Source organism: Hypomesus nipponensis, chromosome 7 (genome assembly GCF_054491055.1).
Source record: "Hypomesus nipponensis isolate SF chromosome 7, ASM5449105v1, whole genome shotgun sequence".
Lineage (NCBI taxonomy): Eukaryota > Metazoa > Chordata > Actinopteri > Osmeriformes > Osmeridae > Hypomesus > Hypomesus nipponensis.
Genome location: NC_140367.1, coordinates 7,921,343 through 7,945,876, shown reverse-complemented (window position 1 = coordinate 7,945,876; position 24,534 = coordinate 7,921,343). Strand labels below are relative to the sequence as shown.

The 24,534-nt window shown below is 47.2% G+C and overlaps 1 protein-coding gene across 1 annotated transcript in view; it reads left to right on the top strand.

Annotated features, from left to right (window-relative positions):
* nav3 (neuron navigator 3) overlaps positions 1 to 24,534 on the top strand; it is a 129,514-nt gene that overhangs the window by 104,504 nt on the left and 476 nt on the right. Inside the window, exons 16-41 of the mRNA XM_084701270.1 lie at positions 1,054 to 1,485; positions 1,781 to 1,822; positions 3,962 to 4,119; positions 4,242 to 4,427; positions 4,637 to 4,689; positions 5,407 to 5,427; positions 5,961 to 5,984; positions 6,640 to 6,663; positions 6,917 to 6,994; positions 11,439 to 11,522; positions 12,603 to 12,714; positions 12,942 to 13,063; positions 14,384 to 14,407; positions 14,852 to 15,024; positions 15,241 to 15,327; positions 16,238 to 16,391; positions 17,574 to 17,760; positions 19,026 to 19,123; positions 19,235 to 19,330; positions 19,477 to 19,645; positions 20,451 to 20,686; positions 20,819 to 20,973; positions 21,497 to 21,568; positions 22,659 to 22,855; positions 23,029 to 23,147; positions 23,304 to 23,507. Of these exons, the coding sequence (XP_084557396.1) occupies positions 1,054 to 1,485; positions 1,781 to 1,822; positions 3,962 to 4,119; positions 4,242 to 4,427; positions 4,637 to 4,689; positions 5,407 to 5,427; positions 5,961 to 5,984; positions 6,640 to 6,663; positions 6,917 to 6,994; positions 11,439 to 11,522; positions 12,603 to 12,714; positions 12,942 to 13,063; positions 14,384 to 14,407; positions 14,852 to 15,024; positions 15,241 to 15,327; positions 16,238 to 16,391; positions 17,574 to 17,760; positions 19,026 to 19,123; positions 19,235 to 19,330; positions 19,477 to 19,645; positions 20,451 to 20,686; positions 20,819 to 20,973; positions 21,497 to 21,568; positions 22,659 to 22,855; positions 23,029 to 23,147; positions 23,304 to 23,507 (3,307 nt within the window). The remainder of the gene's footprint in view (positions 1 to 1,053; positions 1,486 to 1,780; positions 1,823 to 3,961; positions 4,120 to 4,241; positions 4,428 to 4,636; positions 4,690 to 5,406; positions 5,428 to 5,960; positions 5,985 to 6,639; positions 6,664 to 6,916; positions 6,995 to 11,438; positions 11,523 to 12,602; positions 12,715 to 12,941; positions 13,064 to 14,383; positions 14,408 to 14,851; positions 15,025 to 15,240; positions 15,328 to 16,237; positions 16,392 to 17,573; positions 17,761 to 19,025; positions 19,124 to 19,234; positions 19,331 to 19,476; positions 19,646 to 20,450; positions 20,687 to 20,818; positions 20,974 to 21,496; positions 21,569 to 22,658; positions 22,856 to 23,028; positions 23,148 to 23,303; positions 23,508 to 24,534) is intronic.

Genomic DNA, 24,534 nt, shown 5'->3' with positions numbered 1-24,534 from the left:
CCAGGTACCATCAGGGGCTACACTCGCTTGAGGCACTTACGGAATAATGAGGTGTTGTTTGCGGAATGCAGCAAGGTTTACCTGCACTTTCACACACATACACACACCTATACACACACAGAGAGACACACACACACACACACAGACACACATCTATACACACACACAGAGAGACACACACACACAGACACATACAGACCCTGACAGTTCCTTGAAGCATCCGTTATCTTTTAAAGTGTAAAGTTTTTAACTTCCAAGTTTAAAGTAAGTTTTTCTAAGGAAATATGTATGAAGAAGATAAGAAATATATATAAAAAAGTATAATTTAATCAAACTCCCCTACAAATATATGAGTCATGATGAGGTGCCCCCTGGTGTCCAATAGACACTACTGCAGGAAGCCAGGGTAGACAAGCAGCAGATTGGATGGAGACAAGCGTTGATTTGCCATTTACCATAGGTCAGACTCATCAGACTCTCCAACTGTGATTGGAGCAGACGAGACAGGAGCATCCACACACCCAAACACTCCCTCCTCCCCTCCCAAATGTCCCAAGCCCCCATCATTAAAACTCACGCCCACACACGTCCAGACAACAACAACACCTCTCTCCGCCGTGTCGAGGCGCCAGCAGTCAGTCGTGATCTGTTTTCATCTCCCCCTGGAGACAGGGGTCACCTATTAATCACCGAAACCAGATTGACGTTAGAAGGCCACAGACGTCACAGAGAGGGCGCCATGTTGCATGCGTGTGAGGCGAACAGGGTTGAGCAGCCAGACAGCTTGGCTGAGTAGAGGCGTCGCAGATGAAGGAACGCTAGATGAACAACAGTCAGCTTATTAGAGGGGGCAAGCAATCATTGTGTTGTTATCTCATAAGCACTCGTCATTGAATGTGAAGGTCACAAATGGGAGATGTATTCAGTGTTTGTTCAAGGTGAGCTGGAAAAGGAGGGGGTGTGTTTTACCTGCTGCCGTTTCATGGCAGGAAGTCACTGCAAGTCTAAAGTTTAAAGCCCCTGATTCACCTTGCCCATCTCTTCCTCCCCCAGATTGTTTGGTACCAAAGCCAGCAGCAAAGCTAGTTCCCCAGGCACGCCCGATTCAGGGAAGTGCCCCTCGGCTTTGGGCAGTCCTCATGGTACGTTGGCGCGCCAGCCCAGCCTAGACTCCCCCTCCTCGGGCACAGGCAGCCTGGGCAGCGCGGGCGGGCAGAGTGGAGGCAGTAGCCCACTCTACGGCAAAGTCCCAGACCTGGGCACAGACTCGCCAGCCTCCAGTCCAGCCTCGGGTCTCTCCCTGCCCTCCAACGCCCGCCCCTGGCCTGCCAACCTCAGCAGCTCCTCAGCGGGCAGCAAGGACACCCTGAGCTGCCAGAGCATGACCAGTCTGCACACCAGCTCCGAGTCCATAGACCTGCCCCTGGGGCACCACGGCCCCAAAGTCACCCGGACCGGCAGCGTCAAGTCCACGCTCTCCGAGGGGTGAGTCGAGAGCGTGCAGGGTTTTGGTTTGGTCTTCGCTCAGTGTGTAGGCCGACATCTCACTGTTGTCATAGGGTTGTTTGCATGCAGTTTGGTTTCACTGTCAGGTCGATGTCGGGTTTCTTAGAATCTTACTATGGGTTTTAATTGGTCTCTGGAGTTCTGTGTTTTGTCCAAACTATTTCTTTCATTGTGGAGAAATTATAAATCGTTCTGTAGTCTGTACAGAAGTAGATTTGAAAGATTGACGTCGATTTTTGTAGTTCTAATGTTCTTGTTTTCTGTGTTTTAACAGCATGCCTCTTGACAGAAACACACTTCCTAAAAAGGGACTAAGGTACTTCCATAATCAATCCGGTTTTCTTATATGTTCTAATGTGCATTCGCTATTGTGTGATCATCTTCCTGTGTTTCTAACTGACAAAACTCTCTTTGTGTTCATTAATTATCATATGGGTATTGTAAAGCAATTGGATACAGACACAGGATTATATGGGACATTTAACTCAGATCCTCTGGCAGATTAGCTAGGTTTATGAAAGGCTTTGGGGTTTGTGTGGCCCGAAAGTTTGAAATATTCAAAAGTGGTCAAAAGAGGTCATAGTGTACTATTACTTTTACTTTATTACTATTATTGTAGGTTGTCGACAAACAAGAGAGGAGGAGGAAGAGAGGAGGAGAGGGGGGAGGGGAGAGGAGGAGAGAGGAGGAGGATAGGAGGAGAGGGGGGAGAGGAGAGGAAGATAGGAGGAGGAAGAGAGGAGGAGAGGAGGAGAGGGGCGAGGGGAGAGGAGGAGAGAGGAGGAGGATAGGAGGAGAGGGGGAGAGGAGAGGAAGATAGGAGGAGGAAGAGAGGAGGAGAGGGGGAGGGGAGAGGAGGAGAGAGGAGGAGGATAGGAGGAGAGGGGAAGAGGAGAGGAAGATAGGAGGAGGAAGAGAGGAGCAGGAGGAGAGGGGGAGAGGAGAGAAAGAGAGGAGGAGGAGGTGGAAGAGGGGAGGAGGAAAAGGAAGAGAGGAGGACAGATTAGTACCAGTATTCTCTACATGAGAGTATGACAGACACAGGCACGGTATTTGAAGACACCATAGCCCATAATAAGCTGACCTGGGCAGACGGTGGAGTTGTCATGGCAGCCGTAGCTCTGCTGGCCCTGCCCGAGGCAGGGCTGGCCCCAAACCTGGCGGAGGGTTGCTGCACCTCCTGCTCCGCAGCGACACCCCGGCACATCCCTCACAACCCCACCTGGACGACCAGGGACTCCATGAGTAGTTGTTGCAGTTGGTGTTTTGTTAAAGTGTGTTGTGAGATTCACCCTTTAGAGTCTTTTAGATTTTAGTCTCTGCAGCCCACAGAATTACAGTGATCCCATAGTTAATAGGTGCTGTCGAGCAGCTATTTGCTGACTCATCTTTTTTAGACTACTTCTGTCAAGGGCAGCCATTTTGAGTCAAGTTTCCATTACCCTCACTCTAATAACCAGAGCCTAGAGATGTGTCGAGCCGTTCAAGAGGTGGGTTGGCGAGAGAAAGACAAAGCTTTCTCCATCCATCACTGTCCACCTATCAGTGGAACAAATAGCTTCTTTTTTTTTCAATTACAGGGCTGGACTATGTGTAGTCATACAGACACAGAAAAAGCCCCATTACTGTCATTTCAGTAATAAACTGGTGCTCATAGAGGCGGGTTGACAACACACATAGAAGGCTTAAAGCAGGGTTTCTACTTGTCGTAGAAGACGACCAGCGGTTTACCTCAGTCCCATGGATGGTCCTGTTCTTTTGTCGTTGCATTTAAAGCAGCAAATTGCCTCTCAAACCGACACAATATCAATTTTGGGATGCAGAGCAAGCAGAGCCTTACCCATCTTGTGCATGTGCCCTTCCCTCTCCTTTCCTGGTAGAGAATTAAAATAATCCGTCAGTTACATGCATAGTGCGCCCTTTCATGACTAGCTAAAACACACAGAGATACCTGCTTTCAACAGACAAATGGATGTCAATCCGAAGACTTTGTCAGATAGAATTCACAGTTCGGAATTTCATTCAGGGGAAATGAGCAGAGGTCAGTTGTGACAAGCTTAATAATGTGGGTGTCTAAAGGAGTCCATGTTGAAAGGATGAGCGTAAACTCCATTAAGGCCCTGGAAGGATTAGGAACGGCTGTGATAACACAAGCCACTGCTGGAGAGACAGGAGGGGACGGGGTGCGAGGGAAGGGGCGCTTCTGTCACTGTCTCTAAAGTGTGAACTAAGTGACTGTGAAGTGTGTGTGTGTGTGTGTGCACAATCATTTGTGAATGTGCCTATCGTACTGTTTTCATGCTCTCACGGTCACACGGTCTTTTCATGATGACGTTGTGTGTTACCACAACACCAATGCATGTCACTCTGACCCACCTTATCAAAACCCTAGTCAACACAGACACCCATAGTAGATTTAGCTTGACTCCCCTCTCTCCATCCCCCCTGCCCCCAGGTACCCTCCTTCCTCCAGGCAGGCATCCCACGAGGAAGGGAAGGAGTGGCTGCGCTCCCACTCCACAGGGGGGCTCCAGGACACGGGGAGCCAGTCTCCCATCTCCCCCCCTGGAGCGGCCTGCACCACCGTGGGCAAATACCACTACTCCAACCTGCGTAAGCTACACCCATGTTTCTGTGTGAATACAGAACCCATATGGGCCCATAGGTTGGTTCTGTTCTTTGGGTCTGTCACCTGTTCATGAGGTGTGTCTGTGTGTGTGTGTGTGTGTGTCCAGTGAGTCCAACCAACATCAGCCCGTACCCCGGCTCCACCAGTATGAGCCGCTCCAACAGCATCCCTGCCCACGACTCGTTTGAGCTGTACGGGGAGGGCCACCCGCTGGGCGGCAGCGCCACCTCCCTGGAGGAGCGCCCGCGTGGCATGAGCCGCTCCGGATCCTTCCGGGACAGCACTGACGAAGGTGAGCCTCGGTGGATTTGTCTGTGGCATGTGAAAGGGTAGTGTCCATGTGATGGGGGTTCATCATTCTTTGTGACTCTCTCTCTCTCTCTCTCTCTCTCTCTCTCTCTCTCTCTCTCTCTCTCTCTCTCTCTGTCTCTGTCTCTGTCTCTGTCTCTCTCTCTCTCTTTCTGTTTCTCGTCTGTCTCTCTCTCTCTCTGTTTCTCTTAGTGCATGGTTCTTCTCTGTCCCTGGTGTCGAGCACGTCCTCCCTCTACTCTGCGGTAAGTGGTGTCCAACTTTTTCCTCTCGCGTTTGTTTCTATAGAAAAGAAGCAAAGTTTTTCAGAGAAACTCAAGTTACTTTGAGTTAAAGTTTTTTTTTTTGCATCTTCAACCCTCCAGTAGCAGTGATAAATTAGCTTAAAGTTCAACATCTATTATTGCTCTGCTCCACCTATCTTCTGTTTCACAGGAAATTTCAGAGAAACTTCAGTGGAATTAGTTTTACAGATTGGAGAGTTTTTTTTTTTGAAACGTTGCAATCAAGCATGAAATATATTTTGTTGTGATCCATTCTTGTAATGTTTTATTGTGTTCAGCCTTTTCATGTATTTTGGTCTGAGAACTGGACCATCCAGCATGCTCCTCTTATCATTTGTGTTTGATTTAGTGCTTTTCTGTTTGCCATTTGTCTTCATTTCTTCTCATCTTTGGCATCATTTACCTTTTAAATAGTCTTTCATATCATCGTATATCTCACATAGCCCTTTTATTTTCCAAACTCTAAATCATCATCTGATTTCAAGCTACAGGAGAGCTGGCATCAATCACTAAAACAATCACTTAGTCATAATAAGGCCATAGGTGATAACCAATGAGAATGCTTGGCTAACAAAAGAGTCAGAACCCCCTTCCTCTGTTGTCAGAGGGTTGTGTTGAGTGGCCGTGGTTACTATGGTTACCACTTGCTTGAACCCGCCCCGTTTTCTTACATTCCAGGTGCTATTCTATCTGGACAAGGTAAAAGACTGTGCTGTCTGCTCTATGATGTCTCCACTCAGACAAGTATCCTCACCCCGTGCTGTAGATTAATGTGGCACCTGAAATGGGTTCCAATATGGTGGACATTTTTGGGGGTTTAGTGTGCAGGATAATCCATTATGTGTTGTTTATAGCTATCTATTTAACTGTCACTCAGTTTAATATCACTGATACAGTTTGGTAAACAACCTAGGGCAAAGTTCATTTAAAATGACAACAAAAACCTATAACTGGTAAATGTAATGATGGTTCCATTTTATCCTCTTCTATCATCTATGGCCTTTTGGCTCATGCATCATTCTCAACATGACATCTAACTTAATGTTGGTAACTCAGACTTAGTTCATAGTTAAGGAGGGGGGAATTACTATAGTAAACTAGCTCTTATTTGGGGGTCCTAAAGTATAATTTTTAAATTCATATAAACATTTTACATGTTTTAACTGTGATCAATATTGTTTATGAACTAAAATAAGCACTTTTTAACAATGTATGCATTTTTTCTCATCCAGACCGAGGAAAAAGCCCATTCTGAGGTAAGAGGTTAAACTTAAAAAGTGAAAAGTTGTCTGTCTGTGTGTTGGTTTGTCTGTGCTTCTAGTTTTGTGTGTGCGTTATCTCTGTAACAGTGAGTGCAGCTGTATAGCCACTCTCCAGAACTACAGTTGAGTAGGTGGTCTCTAACAGACCCATAATTAAACATGCCATCATTATACCACACAGACAGTACTGCAAGTGATGGTACTGTACAATGACCTGGAATTGACCAGGTCAAAGCAGTTTAACCCTATGTTGCATTGCTTTTCATGCGGCAGTCATTTCAAACCTTACTTGCTTTCACCAAACCCAAACAGCACTTTAATGACCTGTAGCACACAGCCTGACATGGACAAACACTACTACTACACCCCAACTTCTCCCTCTCCTTGTTCTCAGTTTATACCCTGCTACATCGCCTCGGTTTCTCCCGAGTTTCTGTTCTTGAGTCACTTCTGCCTGGTTGTGTTTAAATTTACCTGTGTCCTTGTAAGTGTACTAATTTGTCCAAGATCTGCCCCTGTCTTCAAGTCTCCGACCAAGACAGAAAGAACTGTACAGACTTTGTAATAACCCTCTCTTTCCCATGACATCTGCTGTTTGGAGAAAGCATGCAACATAGAGTTAATATGTGCTCTTCTCTTTTCAACCAAGGGCCAAACTGTCCAAAACACCACGGTAAACATCCATTTACAACTTCACGCTTTAACACATTGTTTTATACTGTGACACTTAACCAAAGACTTCTTCTTAGCGCCAGTGCAACGAGAGGGTGTTCATTCCTCACCTGAAATGTCATGTTCATATTTGTTATGGAAGACCATGATTCTTCAATAGGCATGATCTGTCTCATACTGAGGTCTGCATTGTTGTCGCAAACAAAACGTGACCGTGAAGATGATTCTGGAATGTTCTCTCCCTCCCTACGCAGCAAATCAGGAAGCTGCGTCGAGAGCTGGATGCGTCCCAGGAGAAGGTGGCGACCCTCACGTCCCAGCTGTCAGCTAATGTGAGTGTGTTTACGTCTACAGACACAAAGACGCCGTCGTAGTGCAGTCTGTCCGCCTCTGGGGTCCTTTGCATCAGAACCCTGACAGAAAAGGTTTTAGGGAAATGATGTCTTTGCAATCCTTTTGAATGTGAGGCTTTGAGACACCCTCTAATTCCTTTTCTCTCACACTGGGTGTCTTAGGCTGCAATCTATGGGTATGATTGTGTTTGTGTGTGTCTGCGCGCGTGCGTGCACGTGTACGTGTGTCTATTTGAGACTTCACGTGTGTGCACTTCTTATGAACTGCATTGATGTCAGGGATTGGAAGGTTGCGCGTGGAGGCGACTTGTTTACCAAGAGTTGTTCTGGGAGGATGTTGCACCCAGCAGGGTGTCTGTGCATACAGCGACCCGCCGACGCTGATTCATCAAAGCTCAGAGAGGGAGAGGGAGGGAGCCAAGATATTTTAGTCCGTTTCCGAGAGGGTCTTTCGGGGTGAAGAGAGCCTAACGCCTGGCTTCTTCTGAAAAGATGGAGGCTACTGTGTCTCAGCCGGGAGAGTCTGATCAAGCACGGAGCAGAAAGGCCTTCTCCTCGCTTGACTGCCTTTGGTCCCAGAGACATTCAAAGGTAGACACTCCACTGTGAAGAAACGGTGGAGATGTAAAGTGCACCAGTGAAGTCATGCTGATGGCTTTGTAGAAAAGTTGGATCGTTCGGCTGATGCAATGACTGAGACGTCTCTGTGAGACTTCTCTGTTTCTAGCACGTTCCTCTGGTGGGTTGGAACGTCCTTCCCAGGCTTTCAACGATGCTCCCTTGGCCCTGGTAGGAGCGGCGAAACATATCCACAAAACTCCTGACTGAAAGGACCTGACAGAAGAAGGGCCCGTCTAAGATTGGAATCGTAACATCTTGATCTTCCTTAACTTTTGGGGGTATTTAGGATGAAGGCAGAAGCAAAGAGAAGCACAAGATTAATATCTGAATGTCAAAGTGCCCTTTCATGATGCGTTGTGTATATAACAAGACATGAAAAGAAATCCCTGAATCTTCTTCTTCCATGTTGAGATGATGGAAGGGTGGACAGCATAGACCCTGCCGTGTGGGCGTAGCTTGCACGAGACTCCTGATCCCAATCTGTTCCAGCAGGGGATTGGACTGTGGAAATGTCAGCCTCCACAGACTGGCACACACATGCAGTCATGCACACAAGCACGCATGCATGCAAGCACGCACACCTACGCACAGACACACACAAAGCCCAAAGAAGGTGTCTCAATCTGAGCTTTCTCTGCCCGTGCTGTGCCACAGGGAGAGCATGCTAATGTAGTCGGTCTCTCCTCTACTCTGAGTTCTGGTCTCTCTCTTCCCCCCAGAGTTGCAGCGCTACATTGTGCTCTGACTTTCCACGAGGCTGTGTTTCCTGTGGCAAGGTTAAAGGCCAGTGGACGTGTGGGGCGATGACATGTTTAGAGGGTGCGTGTGTCTGGAGACACTATCTGAAATAAATGAATACATTTAAATCCTCTTTAGGGTGTGAAGCTGCTCTTTCATTGGAGGGATCTGTGGTCTGCTGATTGAGGTCATAGTAATTACATCTGTGACTCGACTTAAAGATACTTGTTTACTGGTGTAGTTTCCCATTACACGCTGTCAAAGTAATTATGTTTGTAAGTAAACATAAAACTTTTTGAATATGTAATGTTTCTTATGGATGCCTACTAGTAAGTAAAAATGTGCATCAAACAAGTATTTTCATGTGCAGTGAGGTATGTAATCAGGATTTGTGGAAAATAATTGAAATGAGTTTCGTATTTCTTTGTTTAATCCGAACAAAGCAGAAAGAAAAAAACAAGCATCCTGAAAAACGGATAAAAAAAAGATAAAAGGAACTAGCAGCCGAAGCGGCTCAGTATTGTACCAGGTGGCTCTGTTCTCTGGAAGGATTATATTCCTGGCCTTGGCTGTCATTAAAATGGGTTTAAGAGTTCAAGCTCATAGCCGTCTGTGTAGCAGGTCTCCCCCTACCTCCCTCCCTCTTTCCCACCTGACTTTTACCTCGGTTTCACCTTCTGTCACCCCCTTCCTTTCTCTCTCTCTCCCCCCTTTCTCTCTCAATCTATCACTCTCTCTCTCTCACACACACACTCACCCTACCCTATTACATAGCCTTACATTATTTCTCCTTGTAGTGCTTAGGTATTTAGCATAGCTGTAGCGTCTGACTCGGAACAGTGCTGTCCTGCTGTGTGCCGTGTGCTCTTCCACACACACACATGTATAAGTCCGTCAGTCTAGAGAGGTCTCAGGAGGGCTCAGAAGATGTCCTTGTCGTCAAGCAGCAGTAAGGGCAGCTCACTGGCCGGCTCTCTGGTCTGGCCCACTCTGAACCGCTACCCAGGACCCCAAAAGAGACAGCCTGCCGTAGGTCGTAAGGTCAAGAGAGCCTGGGGGCTCACCTCCAGGACTGCACAGACGGCCCAACAGCGGGACGTATGGGCGCCCGCTCAGCCCTACCTGCTGGGCGGACAGGTGGGGCAGCCATGCTGGGTGTAGCATGTAGCACGTGGAAGAGCTTCCACTGGGTTTCAACACCTGACGTTTTTAAAGCTTAAAACTTGTGACTTTGAATTGGATTTCTGTTGGAATTGGACTTTGAATTGAATATGTGCCGTGGGGGTTGTAGTGGGGTTGTTACACTAGATTTTCGTGGATGTTTGTGTGTGTATGTGTGCATGTCTGTGTGGGTGTGTGTGTATGTATGTGTGTCTGGGCTCTACCAGCATAGCTGATTTTCTCTTGCGTGTGGGCACTAGGCCTGGTTCTGTGTGACTCACTGGTTGTGACAGGTGTTTGTGAATCAGTGCTCAGTGGGGGTAAAGAAGGGTGTGAGGACACATTCTCTCCATCTCTCACAAACTCTCTCTCACTCTCTCACTAACTCACTCTCTCACTCTCTCTCTCTCTCTCTCTCTCTCTCTCTCTCTCTCTCTCTCTCTCTCTCTCTAACTCTCTCTGTCACTAACTCTCTCTCTCTCATTATCTCTCTCTCTCCATAACTCTCTCTCACTAACTCTCTCCATTCCTTCCTTCCTCCCCGTGCATACACAGACGCTCACAGCACCTTGATCTTCTATGCAGTATCTTTGTCTATTCATATCTCTCTCTTTCTCTCACTCTCTCTCTCACTCACACACACTCACACACACGTACACACACATCTACCCAGCCATTTTCATGGAGCTTTAACTCCACCAGGCTCATTGAAGCAGATGGCATGATGTTGTTAAACACTGGGCCTCCTTCAGTGTCCCTCAGCAAGTGCTTCTTCAGGTGAAAAACCCCAAGCGACGCACTGTTAGAGGAATAGCGACCCTTCCCAGGCCTGTGATGCAGGATATGTCACGTTGATACACTTACTGATATGAACCCAGGTGTGTATGTGTGCACTTGACAAAATACCCTATCAGCTGTGAAATTACATTACTTTCATTTCCTCCGGAATGTTGTTTGAGTTTGTTGTTGATGTTGTCTCAAGCTTGAACCATTGTCATTGAAGCGAGAGTAATAGAACCAAAGTCAGGCGTAAGAACTGTGTTGGATGGATAGATTGATTGATACGCAGGTAAATAGATAGATAGATAGATAGATAGGGGTGGGTGGATGAATGGATACATCTACAACACCTAGACACTGTGTTCTTCCCCTAGAGGATGAATACAGCAGTGTTACCCATCCACTGCACGTTGGAAGCATAGGAGCTGGTGGATCAGCAGCTCTCTCCTCCAGAGACCTGTCCTGGCCTCCAGGCTCGTGTTCATACTACATCTGAGCATGTCTCCTTTGAACCGCCTTGTGTTCAGCTGTGTCTCCCATACACTTCAAAGCTATAACCCCAGTCCAGGGAGTGGAGTTCTGTTTTACAAGCTTGACTGCAAAGTGGTTTCAGTGCAGTTTTGGGGCTTGTGACTTAACTTAGCCTTGTTGTTTGGGATTGTGTAACGTGTTATTGCGGCTCGGTGGATGATTAACTTGATGGAAGGTGTTTTTTTTTATTTTTTTGATCTGGGAGGGAAAGGTCCCTAGTGAGGAGATTAGCAGAGAGAATTGTTGATGTAGCTGTGTTGTTTAAAGCTTATCCAAGGTGACTGACCGTCTGGAACATCTGACATGAACTTGAAAATTTGCCGTAAACACTTTTGTTGTTGTGTTATAGTTTTTAAAAATATCTGCAGCCTTGAAATATAATTTTCTAAATAATGTGGGGGGACAGATTTGATGTTTTAAAAGTGTGTGTGTGTTGGGGGGGGGGGGGCACCTCCCACCCTTGTATAATGAAACCTACACCCCTGCACTGAGCTGTATCCATCCTGTTTATACCCAGAGTTGATTCTAGCTCTGACAGCACTGAGGCCCTGTCCAGCGGCAGTTTGTTTACTGTGTTTCTGTGTGCTGACAGGCTCACCTGGTGGCAGCCTTTGAGAAGAGCCTGGGGAACATGACCTGTCGTCTGCAGAGCCTCACCATGACAGCAGAGCAGAAGGTACGCCTCTCGCACACGCTCTCACAGGACCAATGCTCGCAAGTCCAAGTTTACAAAGTGCAAAGTGCAGAACGCATTGGCTTTAGGAGTCCTCTGGAAGAGTATTTGTGTCCATATGTAGTTGTTGGAGATCTGTTACACCCAACATTCCACAATAACAATACTTTAACCAGGGATTGGAGATCCTCTTTGAGTGAGACAAGTTTGCCATGTTCTGTAATTGGTGCTTGAGTGATATTACCGTCTCTCAGAACAACTCAGGTCGAGTAGAGATGATTTGAGCTCTGCAAGTTTGCTGACAGAATGGGTTAAAAGCCCTCCGCACAGGGAAACCCGACTGCCTCCATCAATCAAGACACACACAAACAGAAACATGTCGACACACAACCTAACATTGATGAGCCTCAAAAGTCCTAATCCTCTCTAAATGAAAGCGGGGAAGATTCTAGAGGTTCTTCTTTGTCAAACAAGGAACTGCTCCCTCCCAACTTTTAATTAAAGTCGAAACTCTATCACAGGCCTACAGCAGATTGGGAGGGGTGGAATCAGAGAGTCCATTACTTTATCTAATCGTGTCGATCCAGTAGAGAGCAGCTGGTATGATGGAGGTTCAATATAAACAGGTGGGGGGTGGAGTCTGCTGGAAAACTCAGCAGAAAAATGGGGGAAACTGGAATCTTATCCTCTCAAACCTGTTTAAGGCTTATCTGTGTGTGTGCTTTGAGTCTGTGGTATCTGACACAAATATCTATCAACTGCCATTTTAGTGAGGGATTTAAATTGGCACCCCCTGGCCAAACAAATGAAAGGCAGACTGTGTTCGGGTTTAAAGTTGTAGAGACAGTGAAACATTAACATTTAGGGAGGGAATCTGTTCAAATAATTTCCCTTGATAATTCCTTTTTGAACAGACACTTTTTTCATTGTTTGCGGGATTACGGGTATCTCTTAAAACCATTTTACACGGCTCCTACAGCGGTGCTTGTGTTTTTATCAGACGTGATGCTGAGGCTAGATATGAAGCTGGGAGTTAGGATCCGTCTGTAGAGGTTGGCCTCTGACAACTTTTTCCATCTGCAGGAGTCAGAGCTGGCAGAGTTGAGAGAGACCATCGAGGCATTGAAAGCCCAGAACACAGACGCCCAGACAGCCATCCAAGTGGCCCTCAACGGCCCCGACCACCTCCACAAAGGTACCTGCGGCGCCCAACCCTGCACACACACCCATGGCGTAGGCGAAAGGAGTGCTCCATTCTCTCCATCTCAACCCACACACACCCGCGAGAGCGGCGATGCGCCTCTTCAGAGTTCTTTACCTCCATTTTGCCTGAAGGGCTGTTGATCTCATGCGCCAACCACACACACTGCAGCCCTTTGAAGAGGGAGGATGTAAAACGATGCCTGTTTCCCTGTCTCCCAGACCTGCGCATCAGACGACAGCACTCCTCAGAGAGCATGTCTAGTATCAACAGCGCCGCCAGTCACTCCAGCATGGGCAGCGCCAAGGACGTGGAGGACAAGAAGAAGAAGAAAAAGAGCTGGGTAAGTGAATAGGTGCTTAGCATAGAAGAAGAGTGCCTCGTGCGTCTGAAGGCCGGTCCATGTGGTGTGGTCCAGCTCCCACTGACCCCCACATCCAAGCACAAACCCCCGCCGAGTGGTCAGTCTCGTTGTCGTTACTGTGACTCGTGCTGAAATTCCAACCCTTTCTCTCGCCCTCTCAATACACCCTGCCAGGGAAAGGAGAGAGGCAACAAGGTGAATATGAACGTATGCCATACCACCTGCATGTCCAGTGCAGGTGTGTGTGTGTCTGTGTGAGAGTGAGAGAAAGAGAGAGAGAGAGAGAGAGAGAGAGACAGAGAGAAGATACCAATAGAAAAGAGCATCTATCAGTGCTGTCTCCAAATCCTCAGCCCCCTCCTTGACTCCCAGCCCCCCCCCCCGCCCCCCACACCCCTCTCCTGTTGTGGATGTACCTCTGCCCCCTGTGGAGATAATCTGACACCTTTTGAAGAGAGCAATGTTTGGTAAACTTCCCCCTACGCTTGTTCTTTAGTGTGGCTGACTAGTGGAAGCTGTGTGCATGAGAACTGGTGATAAAAAAACATTTCGCAATGGCCTTGTCAAAATATCATATCTTATTATTTTTCTTCACGCCAAGCTCCAATGTAGGGCCAGTGAGACTTTGCTTTGAATCGTCGGTAATGAAACATGGACGCTAATACAAGGGCTGTGTATTTTATGAATAAATTCCCTCAACACATCCCTGGCACTCAGAGTGAGCGCCAAGCTCAACCATGCTCAGAAATACAAATCGGGTTCTTTGTTATGCATCCATTAATTATTCATTTGCATAAATTCTGCCTGGGTGCCCCTGTGGCCTGAAACTTTGTGGAAGTGCTGCTTGGAGGAGGCTGGATTGCCTGTGATCTGGCTGAAGAGCAGTGGGCCTGCAACGCAGAACAAGGAGCAGACACACATACGCATTCGTACACACACAAACGCGCAGCAGTGAAGAAGAGACAGAGCAGTCACTCACACACAATCACACATGAAATGTGTTTTCCCTTCAAGGGAACAGTTGTTCAGCTTGTACAGGAACCAAACGGTCTCCTTCCTCAGGCTCTTTGCCACGGGAAAAGGGAGGGTGTCATCAAAACAGATTTTCCTAGGACCCCTCTGCAAAGCAGAACTAGAGATAAAGGCAACTCCGGGTATTCCTGCTCACAACCTCAAACCAGTGTGCCCCTGACTGTTTGTAGTTCCAGAGAGACTAGCAGGTGTGTGTGTGTGAGGGCTTCCAGGCAGAGGAGGAGGTGTGTGTACATGTGGTAACAGTCGGGTGTGTTTTATCTTCAGGTGGCTGATTCCATCCCAGCACAGGTCAGTTGCTCCCCCTTCTCTCAACGCGCCTGCCGTACGTGTGCTGTGGTTCCCCTTTTCTTCGTCTCTTCCTCTTCTCCCCCTCCGCCCCCCTTTTTTCCTTCTCAGTCCCCCATCGGCATGGAAACAGACCCCCCCCCCCTCCTCCTCCTCCCTGTCCATTTTTGACTGCTTGTTTGTTCTTAGTTCCAGGACCCTCAAAAGTCTGGTTTCATCCTCCAACCCCCCCCCCCCCCATCCCTGCATTCTCTTATTATAACTGAGACCGTTGCCGTCTGACTGGAGCCTTTCTGCAGTTGCCTTGCCCCTTTTCAAAACCGTCCGATGTTGTCCATAGGAAGAGCCCTGACCTCCTCCTTGCGTGACAGGAAGTGATGTCCCAGGGTGTCGAAGAAGGACGGTCGGGGGGGTCCGATGTTGATGTTTCTGGCGTCTGTCTTGCAGCTGCGGAGCTCCTTCAAGCAGGCGTTCAGCAAGAAGAAGACCAGCAAGTCGCAGTCGTCCCACGACGAGATGGAGGAGATGACCGACTCGTCGCTGCCGTCCTCGCCCAAGCTCCAGCATGCCAGCCGCCAGGGCAGCGTGCCCACACTGCGCTCCTCGCCCTCCACCACAGAGTGAGTGCGGTCGGGCCGACACGCGTCTGCGAAGACGCACACATGCCTAGGCAACGTGTACGCAAGCAAGGTCACGAGTCGACAGGAAACACATACAACACTTCTGCATCATTCCTTTTTTTTTTTATTATGGACTTTATTTGGCTTTCCTTTAACCTTGAACTTTTCTTTCTCTTTTCTTTGACCTTTCCATTCCTCCATTCCATGGGTCTGTAGCAAGTGTTTTTGCGATAGCAAGTCCTCCCCCATATGGATGTCTAAGAAAAGGCAAAACGGTCATGTGGTCTACAAGCACAGATCTCGGTAACAGGCAGTGTGTGGTGGCATGCTCCCTGGGGAGGGTGGGGGGGGACGTTGAGTTCATTCAATTGCATCTCTTAATCCCATCAAAACGCCCTCTCTTTTACCTCGTAACACAACCAAATTTCGACCCACAATTCTGAAATAAGCTACAGAATTGGACAAATATCCATATTTCTCGGACTGTTGAGACAGTCAGTCATGTGTTGGCTATGTTAATGAATGCCCAGCGTAGGAAATCACACTGGTCATTCACTATGCCCAGAAAGTGACATGCATGCTCGTGTGTGTGTGTGAGAGCCAGTTGGTCAGCTGACTTACTCTGTTTAGGAGACACCTGCCAATATTATTTTAGCAGTAACTTTCTGGAAAATGCAACACAGTGTGGATTTAAAGTTCATTTGTCAATTTGAGATGACATATCAAACTGTGACCTGCCTGGGTTCAGTAAAACCGTTGAACATTTGAAACTTGGAGAGAGGAATTACTCCTGATCCACTGGATTGCAGTCTTTGCTTGAAATACCACAAAATGGAGGAGTTGCCCCGTTCCTCTACATCCTTGTGTTACCATAGATACTGTGCTTACAATCAATAGCTATCAATTCCTGTTTTACCTGTGTTCACGTGTGTGTGTGTGTGTGTGTGTGTGTGTGAAGTTTCCTACGGACTGAATCCTGTCTGGTCCAGAAGCAAAGCTCTGTCTGTTTTCCTCCCAGTGATCATGGTTCAGTCCATGTGTAGACATTGATTCTCCCCAGTGTGTGTATATTTGTAAACCGTATTCTCTCCGGTGTGTTTTTGTATACAGTATTTTTCTCCAGTGTGTATGTGTGTATATGTGTGTATGTATGGGTATATCTCGCCCCTGGACCCCTGTGTGACCCCTGTGTGACCCCTGTGTGACCCGGCAGGCTGTGTGAATGCACGGAGGCCGAGGCAGAGATAATCCTGCAGCTGAAGAACGAGCTGAGGGAGAAGGAGCTCAAGCTCACTGACATCCGCCTGGAGGCCCTCAGCTCCGCCCACCACCTCGACCAAATACGAGAGGCCATGAACCGCATGCAGGTGAGATAACGCCATCACCCGCGTTTAAATTGACATAAGGCTGCGGGGCTGGGGGTGGGCCTTGGCCCTTGAGCCTAACCCCAATAAGAGTTAGGTTACCCCCTAGTTAACTAACTGGAATGGTAAATAATGAATGAGACAGGCTGAAAACGGGCGAGTGTTAACCGTTAACCCTAACTCCTGGCCTGATATGTGACTTTCAGTTATTTTCATGGAAGATAACTCCTTTTTTTTGACTGGTAAGATGCATCAAAGATCGCCTCAAACCTGCCAGCAATTTCTCATCTCTGACTCTTTCTCCAAGCCCCTTGTTGATAGTCATAGGTGTACAACTGTGTCTTTGATGGAAAGTCTCTTTTTTACCAGCTGCCAGAGAAATGACAGCCTCTGGCCTCAATCCTCAATCCTCCTCAATCAGTTTCTATGATGGGGAAAGAAAGGGACGTTCCCAGGAGGCAAGGGGGGTGTTGTGTTAGGAGGTTGAGCTGCATCAGGGCTCTATTAGTGGATTGTTCTGGATGTTTGGTGTGTCCAGAGGGTGACTGGAGGGTGGGGGGGGAGACTGGTACTGTCACCTCCTCCCACCACAGGGCACCCAGCAGTGCCAGACAGTCTTGGCACAAGGGTAACACCCCCCTCACACACACACACACACACACACACACACATCCCTTTTGAGCTGTCTGAGCTGTGTGCCTGCTTGTGGCCCCATGCACTCAGTGACCGCAACTACACGGAAGTCCAATAATGCCTGTGAGGAAAGAAATGTAACCTAAATTCAAGGGTAAATAGGTGTCATTGATACTTCTAGACAGCTATTATCAGCTGTTGATTTATTTTTGACTCCCAAATACCACTATGTGCCTCGACTTCTGATCTGTATATAAGATGAGCGAGATTTTTATCTGAGATTAGGCTTGTGAACACCCTGACACAAAGGAGACTCTTTAAGATTGAAGACCTTCTTATGGCTCACAATGGCAGTAACACTGATCCACTATAAAAACAAATGGCCAGCCTGAATGAAAGAAAATCATGTTCTCCTAATTGTGTCTTTTCAATCCATCTCTTACATACAACTAGGTTGCTTAGTATGAATCAACAAAAAGTGCATCCACGTTAATCTCACTGACCCCGGTTTTCCCGGTTATTTCTCTGGTTGTCTTTTTCCGGTGGTATCAGAACGAGATCGAGCTGCTGAAGGCGGAAAACGACCGCCTCAAGTCCACGGGCAACACCACGCCGGCCGCCACTCCGGCCAAGGCGGCCCGCCCGCCCTCCGAGACCTCCAGCACGTCCTCGTCCTCCTCGCGCCAGTCCCTGGGGCTGTCCCTGAACAACCTCAACATCACAGACACCATCATGTCAGGTGAGCCAGGCCCCTCCTCCTGGTCACTCCAGGCCCCTCCTCCTGGTCACTCCAACCCCCTCCTCCTGGTCACTCCAGGCCCCTCCTCCTGGTCACTCCAGGCCCCTCCTCCTGGTCACTCCAGGCCCCTCCTCCTGTTCACTCCAGGCCCCTCCTCCTGGTCACTCCAACCCCCTCCTCCTGGTCAATCCAGGCCCCTCCTCCTGGTCACTCCAGGCCCCTCCTCCTGGTCACTCCAGGCCCCTCCTCCTGGTCACTCGGCTGTGTCTGGCTCTATCTCTACATTTACATTTAGTCATTTAGCAGACGCTCTTATCCAGAGCGACTTACAGTAAGTACAGGGACATTACCCCCGAGGCAAGTAGGGTGAAGTGCCTTGCCCAAGGACACAACGTAATTTGGCATGGCCGGGAATTGAACCAGCAACCTTCTGATTACGACCCGATTCCCTAACCGCTCAGCCATCTGACTCATCTCTAGCCAAATGGGTAGTTCTGATCAGGTCCCCAAGCAATGTATTTCCCGTTATTCTTGACTAAAACAACCAATAAAGATTCAACCGTCATTATTTCCCTTAAGAGCAAATGATCATTACAACGTTGCAGTGTATGCAGATAGGATTCCCTGAAGTCAGAGTCCGCACGCCGCGAGAGAAATTATACAAACAAAAAACTACTCCAAACTAATTTTGTGAAGAGTGAAAAACAGGCAACATTTGATTACAAAGCCTTGCAACATCAGCCATGCACCCTCACAGGGCTTGTTGGATGGAAAAGGGTGGGGAGGTTAGCCTCTTCACTTGTCTTCTAATTAAAGTAGAAAGCACACCGCTCTCCCAATACTCAGACCCGTTTATTTGAAGGAGGGATGAGTCGGGAGCAGAGTGTGGGAGGACGAGGAGGGCCGTTATCACCCCTTCACAGAGCCCTGCGTGCCGGCAAGCCCGATGAATACAAAGTAGCAGCTTTCATACCAGTATGGAACGTGCTGCTCTGTGTGAATAAAGAGAGAAGGAGTTGAGAGGGACAGGGAAATAGCACGTCTGGAATTAATATCAAGAGTTCCTAGCAGTCAGAAAATCCTGGGGTTACCATTTCTGTCCCGACAATCTTATCTAACCAACAGGAAGTGTGTAAGCTGTAAAGTTCATACGGCTTTATTACATTGAAACTGGAGGGATAGGCGACTGTGTTTTTCATTTGCAGTTATAGTTTCCGTGTGTTTATTTTCGCACTTGATATAAAGTGTTGTGTTTGTGCCTGCAGACATCCTCCTGGATGACAGTTATGAGGGCAATCTGCGCAAAGAGGGCCGCAGTGTCAGGATTGTGGTCACCATCAACAGTGGATTTTATAAGACCAAGGTAATTGGAAGTTTTTGTTGTTGTTTAAAATAAGTTTTTTTTGTTTTGTTTTTTTTTACTTTTGTAAGGGGATTGCATTTTTTGATTCATTCACCATTATGGTCTCTTCAGGGTACACACAGCCAAGCGTATCTCATTGGTTCCATCGGGGTCAGTGGGAAAACCAAGTGGGACGTTCTGGACGGTGTCATCAGACGTCTGTTCAAGGTGAAACTCTCGCTGTTCCTCTAAACCCTCCCCCCTGTAACTCTTGGCCTTCTAACAGGCTTGGACAGCCCTGCGGTATACCCAGAGTCATGAGGGATGAGTGAACTCACACTGTCTGTCTGTCTCTCTTTCCCTTCTTGCTGTAGGAGTATGTGTTCCGGGTGGACCCGATGACCAGCCTGGGGTTGAACTCGGACAGTATTGTGTGCTACAGGATGGGCGACGTGGTGAGGGCCCATGCCTCTGAAGTGCCTGAGCTGCTGCCCTGTGGCTACCTGGTGGGGGAAAACAACCTCATCACTGTGAACCTCAAAGGTGCGCTGGAGAAGGATCTCAGGAGGACACTGTACTACTCATACACATATGTAGAGGGCAAGTGCTGCTGGTGGCTAGGTTCTAACACCGGGGCTGTTGACATTTGAAAGTTGTGAAAAGGCATTTTGTATTTGTAGGGCCCATTACACGCAAGTTAATAGTTAGGTATCATTTAATTTTTTTCAGCTGTATAATTTCATGCTCATCTAAATATGTTCTGTTTTATTGTTGAAATTCAATGGTCCTTTCACTGCAGCTGCCCATTCATTATAACTGTTGTATATTCACAGCTGGGTCCATTAGAGGGGAGATGCTCTTGGTCAATTGAGCTGTTGAATCTGGGTCTTTTTGCTCTGTGAATGTTAATGTGTTTTCATAGTGGAAAGTGCAGGGCAGAGCCAATTCCCTGTTCTGGATGCTTCCACTTTCATTAAAACCCATTGGGTGGAAATAAGGATTTATGTTTCTGGTAGTTGTCGTATTTGTCTGAGTGAAAGTGTCATTGAGACCTTACTGAATGCATGAATAAGACTGAATATGTTGTATGTGTATCTTTTTGAAAAGCGTCCTTAATATGATCATTTGTATGCTAGCAAAACCACATTTTGTGCCTGTGAGTAGTGGGGGTTGAGGTTGTCATAGAAATATGATTTGCTCTGCCTGGGTGAATACAATAAATTTCTGTTCCAGGCTTTTGAACTGAAACAAACACAAACATGTGCCACGTCTGTAATGATCTTTTCTTTACATTTTCATATGAACAAACAGTCTCCCCCAGCCTAATCCTTTTCTTCTCTCGCCCCAGGTGTAAAGGAAAACAGCATAGACAGCCTGGTGTTTGACACCCTCATCCCCAAGCCCATCATCCAGAGGTACCTCAACCTGCTCATGGAGCACCGGCGCATCATCCTCTCTGGGCCCAGTGGCACGGGCAAGTCCTTCCTGGCTAGCAAGCTGGCAGAGTACATCGTCACCAAGTCCGGCCGCGAGGTCACCGAGCGCAACGTGGCCAGCTTCAACGTGGACCAGAAGTCCAGCAAGGTAGGCCGTCTCCTTCACAAGTGGGTTCAAGAACAAGTGTGGTCTGACTGATTAACGCTTCATTGTTTGTGTGTGTGCGTACGTGTGTGTATGCATGTGCCATGTGCCATGTGTGTGTGTGTGTGTGTGCAGGACCTGCGGCAGTACTTGTCCAGCCTGGCGGAGCAATGTAACACTGAGGAGACTGAGACAGAGCTGCCCACGGTGGTGATCCTGGACAACCTGCATCACATCGGCTCCCTAAGCGACATCTTCAACGGCTTCCTCAACTGCAAGTACCACAAATGGTGAGGGGAGAGTCTAGAAAGGTCCGCCAGCACAACAAGCTAGAGGATGCTCTCTTCACGAAGGCATGTAGGGTGGAGAACAGTCGCACAGATTTCTTATGATAGTGATGAAAAATGATGATGAGGATGTTAAATATTACAATGATGATCGTGATAGTTGCACATTTTGATGGTTAAAATGGACAATAACTTTTGATTATATAAATGTTTGTTTTTTTACTTGCAACAATCACAAATATTTCTGTATCCCAAAGTCTAATGTAGCAGTCACAATTCACATGGTATTGTTGTGAAAATGGTTGTCTCGCTTCGATATGGGGTCCTAAGCAACAATCATGGTTTCAGTCATGGGTCACAGCGTGATGATACAATCCATACTCTAGACATATTTTCCTCCTATTCCTCTCCGTCGAATACAATCCCAGTTCTGCAGCAAGAAGTGAATTGGCCTGGCCTTCTGTGTAATTGCTTCGCCGTCGAGATAATTGACTTGCTTGTTGTGCTGTCTGCTTCCCTCCTCAAGCCCATATGTGATCGGGACGATGAATCAGGGGGTGTCCTCCTCCCCCAACCTGGAGCTGCACCACAACTTCAGGTTTGTGGAGCCTCAGCAACATCTACTAACCCTCCATAGAAATCTCTACAGATAATATAATATTTTAACAGAAGAATTACCAAGGCCATTCCTTTCTTTGATATATATATATATATATATATATATATATAAATAAATAAATAGGCTATCCTATTCCAGGCCATCACTGTAAAAAAATTGTTCTTTATGATCTTTGCCTGGTTAAATAAAGGTTAAATAAAACTTAAATAAAATATATTTGCAACACCTCACCTTTCTGTTAAATGCATTCTAGAATACCGGTACTGATCTGTCAGTTTGATATTGCATATTTAATCGTAGCAGTAATTAGTTCTTCACCAGAGAGCACAGTAATTAACTTGGATAATGAGCTGTGTTAATTGGACCTGATTGAATCATAACGCACTTAACGCTGCAAGAAAGCTTTTTTGACTCAACATACCTATTTGTCATTAGGCGTGTGAAGGAATTAAGTTAATTCACTCTGACATTCATTTATCAAATGTCCCCACTCAAAAGGACATCCAAAGGAAATGATTCCTGTGGATCTCATCTCATTATGACGGCATGAAATACCATGGAAACCTAATGTCACCCAGCCTCTGATGCTGGCATTGCTGTCTGGGGGATGTTGTGAAAGACACATAGGCATGATGTGTAGGACCACTCCTTCAAATATATCTGAATATTAATAGGACTACTACACATATTTATATATTTCCAGGACTACATCTTCAAAGATTACATTTACATTTAGTCATTTAGCAGACGTTGTTATCCGGAGCGACTTACAGTAAGTACAGGGAGTACAGGGACATTCCCCCAGAGGCAAGTAGGGTGAAGTGCCTTGCCCAAGGACACAACGTCATTTGGCACAGCGGGAAATCAATCCGGCAACCTTCTGATTACTAGCCCGACTCCCTCACCGCTCAGCCACCTGACTCCCAGATATTTGTACATTTAAAAGGCTCGTCCTACAAAGATAGAAGAATAGAAAGTGTATCAATCATCTCAGTATCTCCAAAGTCCTCCGCAAACTTTAGTCTACAACTCTGACCCACCTGTTGTCATTCCCCTGTGTGGCCACCAGGTGGGTGCTGTGTGCCAACCACACTGAGCCTGTGAAAGGCTTCCTGGGCCGTTTCCTGCGGAGGAAGCTGATCGAGACGGAGATTGACAGGAACACCCGCAGCAACGACCTCATCAAGATCATCGACTGGATCCCCAAGACCTGGCAGCACCTCAACACCTTCCTGGAGGCCCACAGCTCCTCTGACGTCACCATCGGTCAGCTGATCGCACACACACACAAGTGTGCACACATACACACAGACACACACACAGACATGACATGCCTCTCACTGACATGCACACACTTTTGTCCCATCTCTCAAAATAGTTCCATTCTTTGGGCTGTGCTTCTTCAGGCTTGTTGATGTCTGTATGTGTGGCTGTTTCAGGTCCCAGGCTCTTCCTGTCATGTCCCATGGATGCTGAGGGCTCCCGGGTGTGGTTCACCGACCTGTGGAACTACTCCCTAGTTCCCTACTTGCTGGAAGCCGTGCGGGAGGGGCTTCAGGTGGGTCCAGACAGAGGTCAAAGGGCACATGAAGTGCTGGAAGTGTAGATAGAGGTGTCATTGCACAACTTTGATATTGGTTCATCTGCATACGTCTCTATAGTATACGTGTCAACAACCGCGCGTCCGCCTAACTCCTTTCTCATTGGTCCGCAGCTGTACGGTAAAAGGGCGGCGTGGGAGGACCCTTCTAAGTGGGTGAATGACACCTACCCCTGGAGTTCTGCCTGTCTGCAGCAGGACGGCCAATCCCTGCTGCAGCTGCGTCCGGAGGACGTGGGCTACGACGGCTCCAGCTCGTCCAAGGAGGGAGGCTCCTCCAAGCAGGTGTCACAGAGCGACACCGAGGGGGACCCTCTGGTAAGACCTAGTAATGTGATTTTACAAACTGAAACCAAACTTACCACACCTACACCGAACCTATAAACCAATGTGACAGTAACTAATAAGGTGTCATGCTTCATAACGTTAAGTGTTTTTCCCTAGGTGAATTACCTTGATGATTTTACGACGGTATCGAGTGAGGGTGGTAGCTAGTTTCCAAAGATAACAGGGACTGAAAACGTAACAAATTAAGTAACAGAGAGTAAATGGAGCGTTGCAGGGCTGGGGCAAAAACACACTGTACACACACAATCATTTTAGTTCTAACATCTCAGCAACTCGTTATTTGGCTGAGTACACTTTAATTCCATACTGGCTGTGATAACCTGGGGAGAAAATGGTAATGGTATTTCTCTCTTTCTTTCTTTCTCTCTCTCTCTCTCTCTCTCTCTCTCTCTCTCTCTCTCTCTCTCTCTCTCTCTCTCTCTCTCTCTCTCTCTCTCTCTCTCTCTCTCTCTCTCTCTCTCTCCTCCCTCTCACTCACTGTGGGGATAATTAATCTTCTTCACTATATAATCAGTGTGCAAGGCTGGCTAGTCATGGTCAGTCATCCTCAAATAGGCCCACCAGGACCATTACGATCACTGTGCCATCGAGTGACATAAAGGGCCACACACTCAATGTTGCATTTAAACTGTTTATGAACCTGCATACAAAGGGGATTGGTGCAGTGGTCAGTGCAGCAGAGAAGAGTTGGACATAAGTGGTCCTCTAAGTAAGGTGTATTTTGTCGGTTCATCTGTGAGTCAGTCCCTTGGTACAGAAATGCTGAGCGGGATGAGGTGTCATTATTATTATAACCCATATGTGTGTGTGTGTGTGTGTGTGTGTGTATGTTTATCTTGCATGTGTTTGTGTTGTTCAAAAAAATGTTGTACATTTTTCTACATTTCAATATTGTATATTTAAGGATAGCACACACACTTTAACATTTTAGGATTCAATATGTTTATTATGTTTACTGTATGCACCTGCCCACCAAAGTAAATTCCTTGTTTTTGAA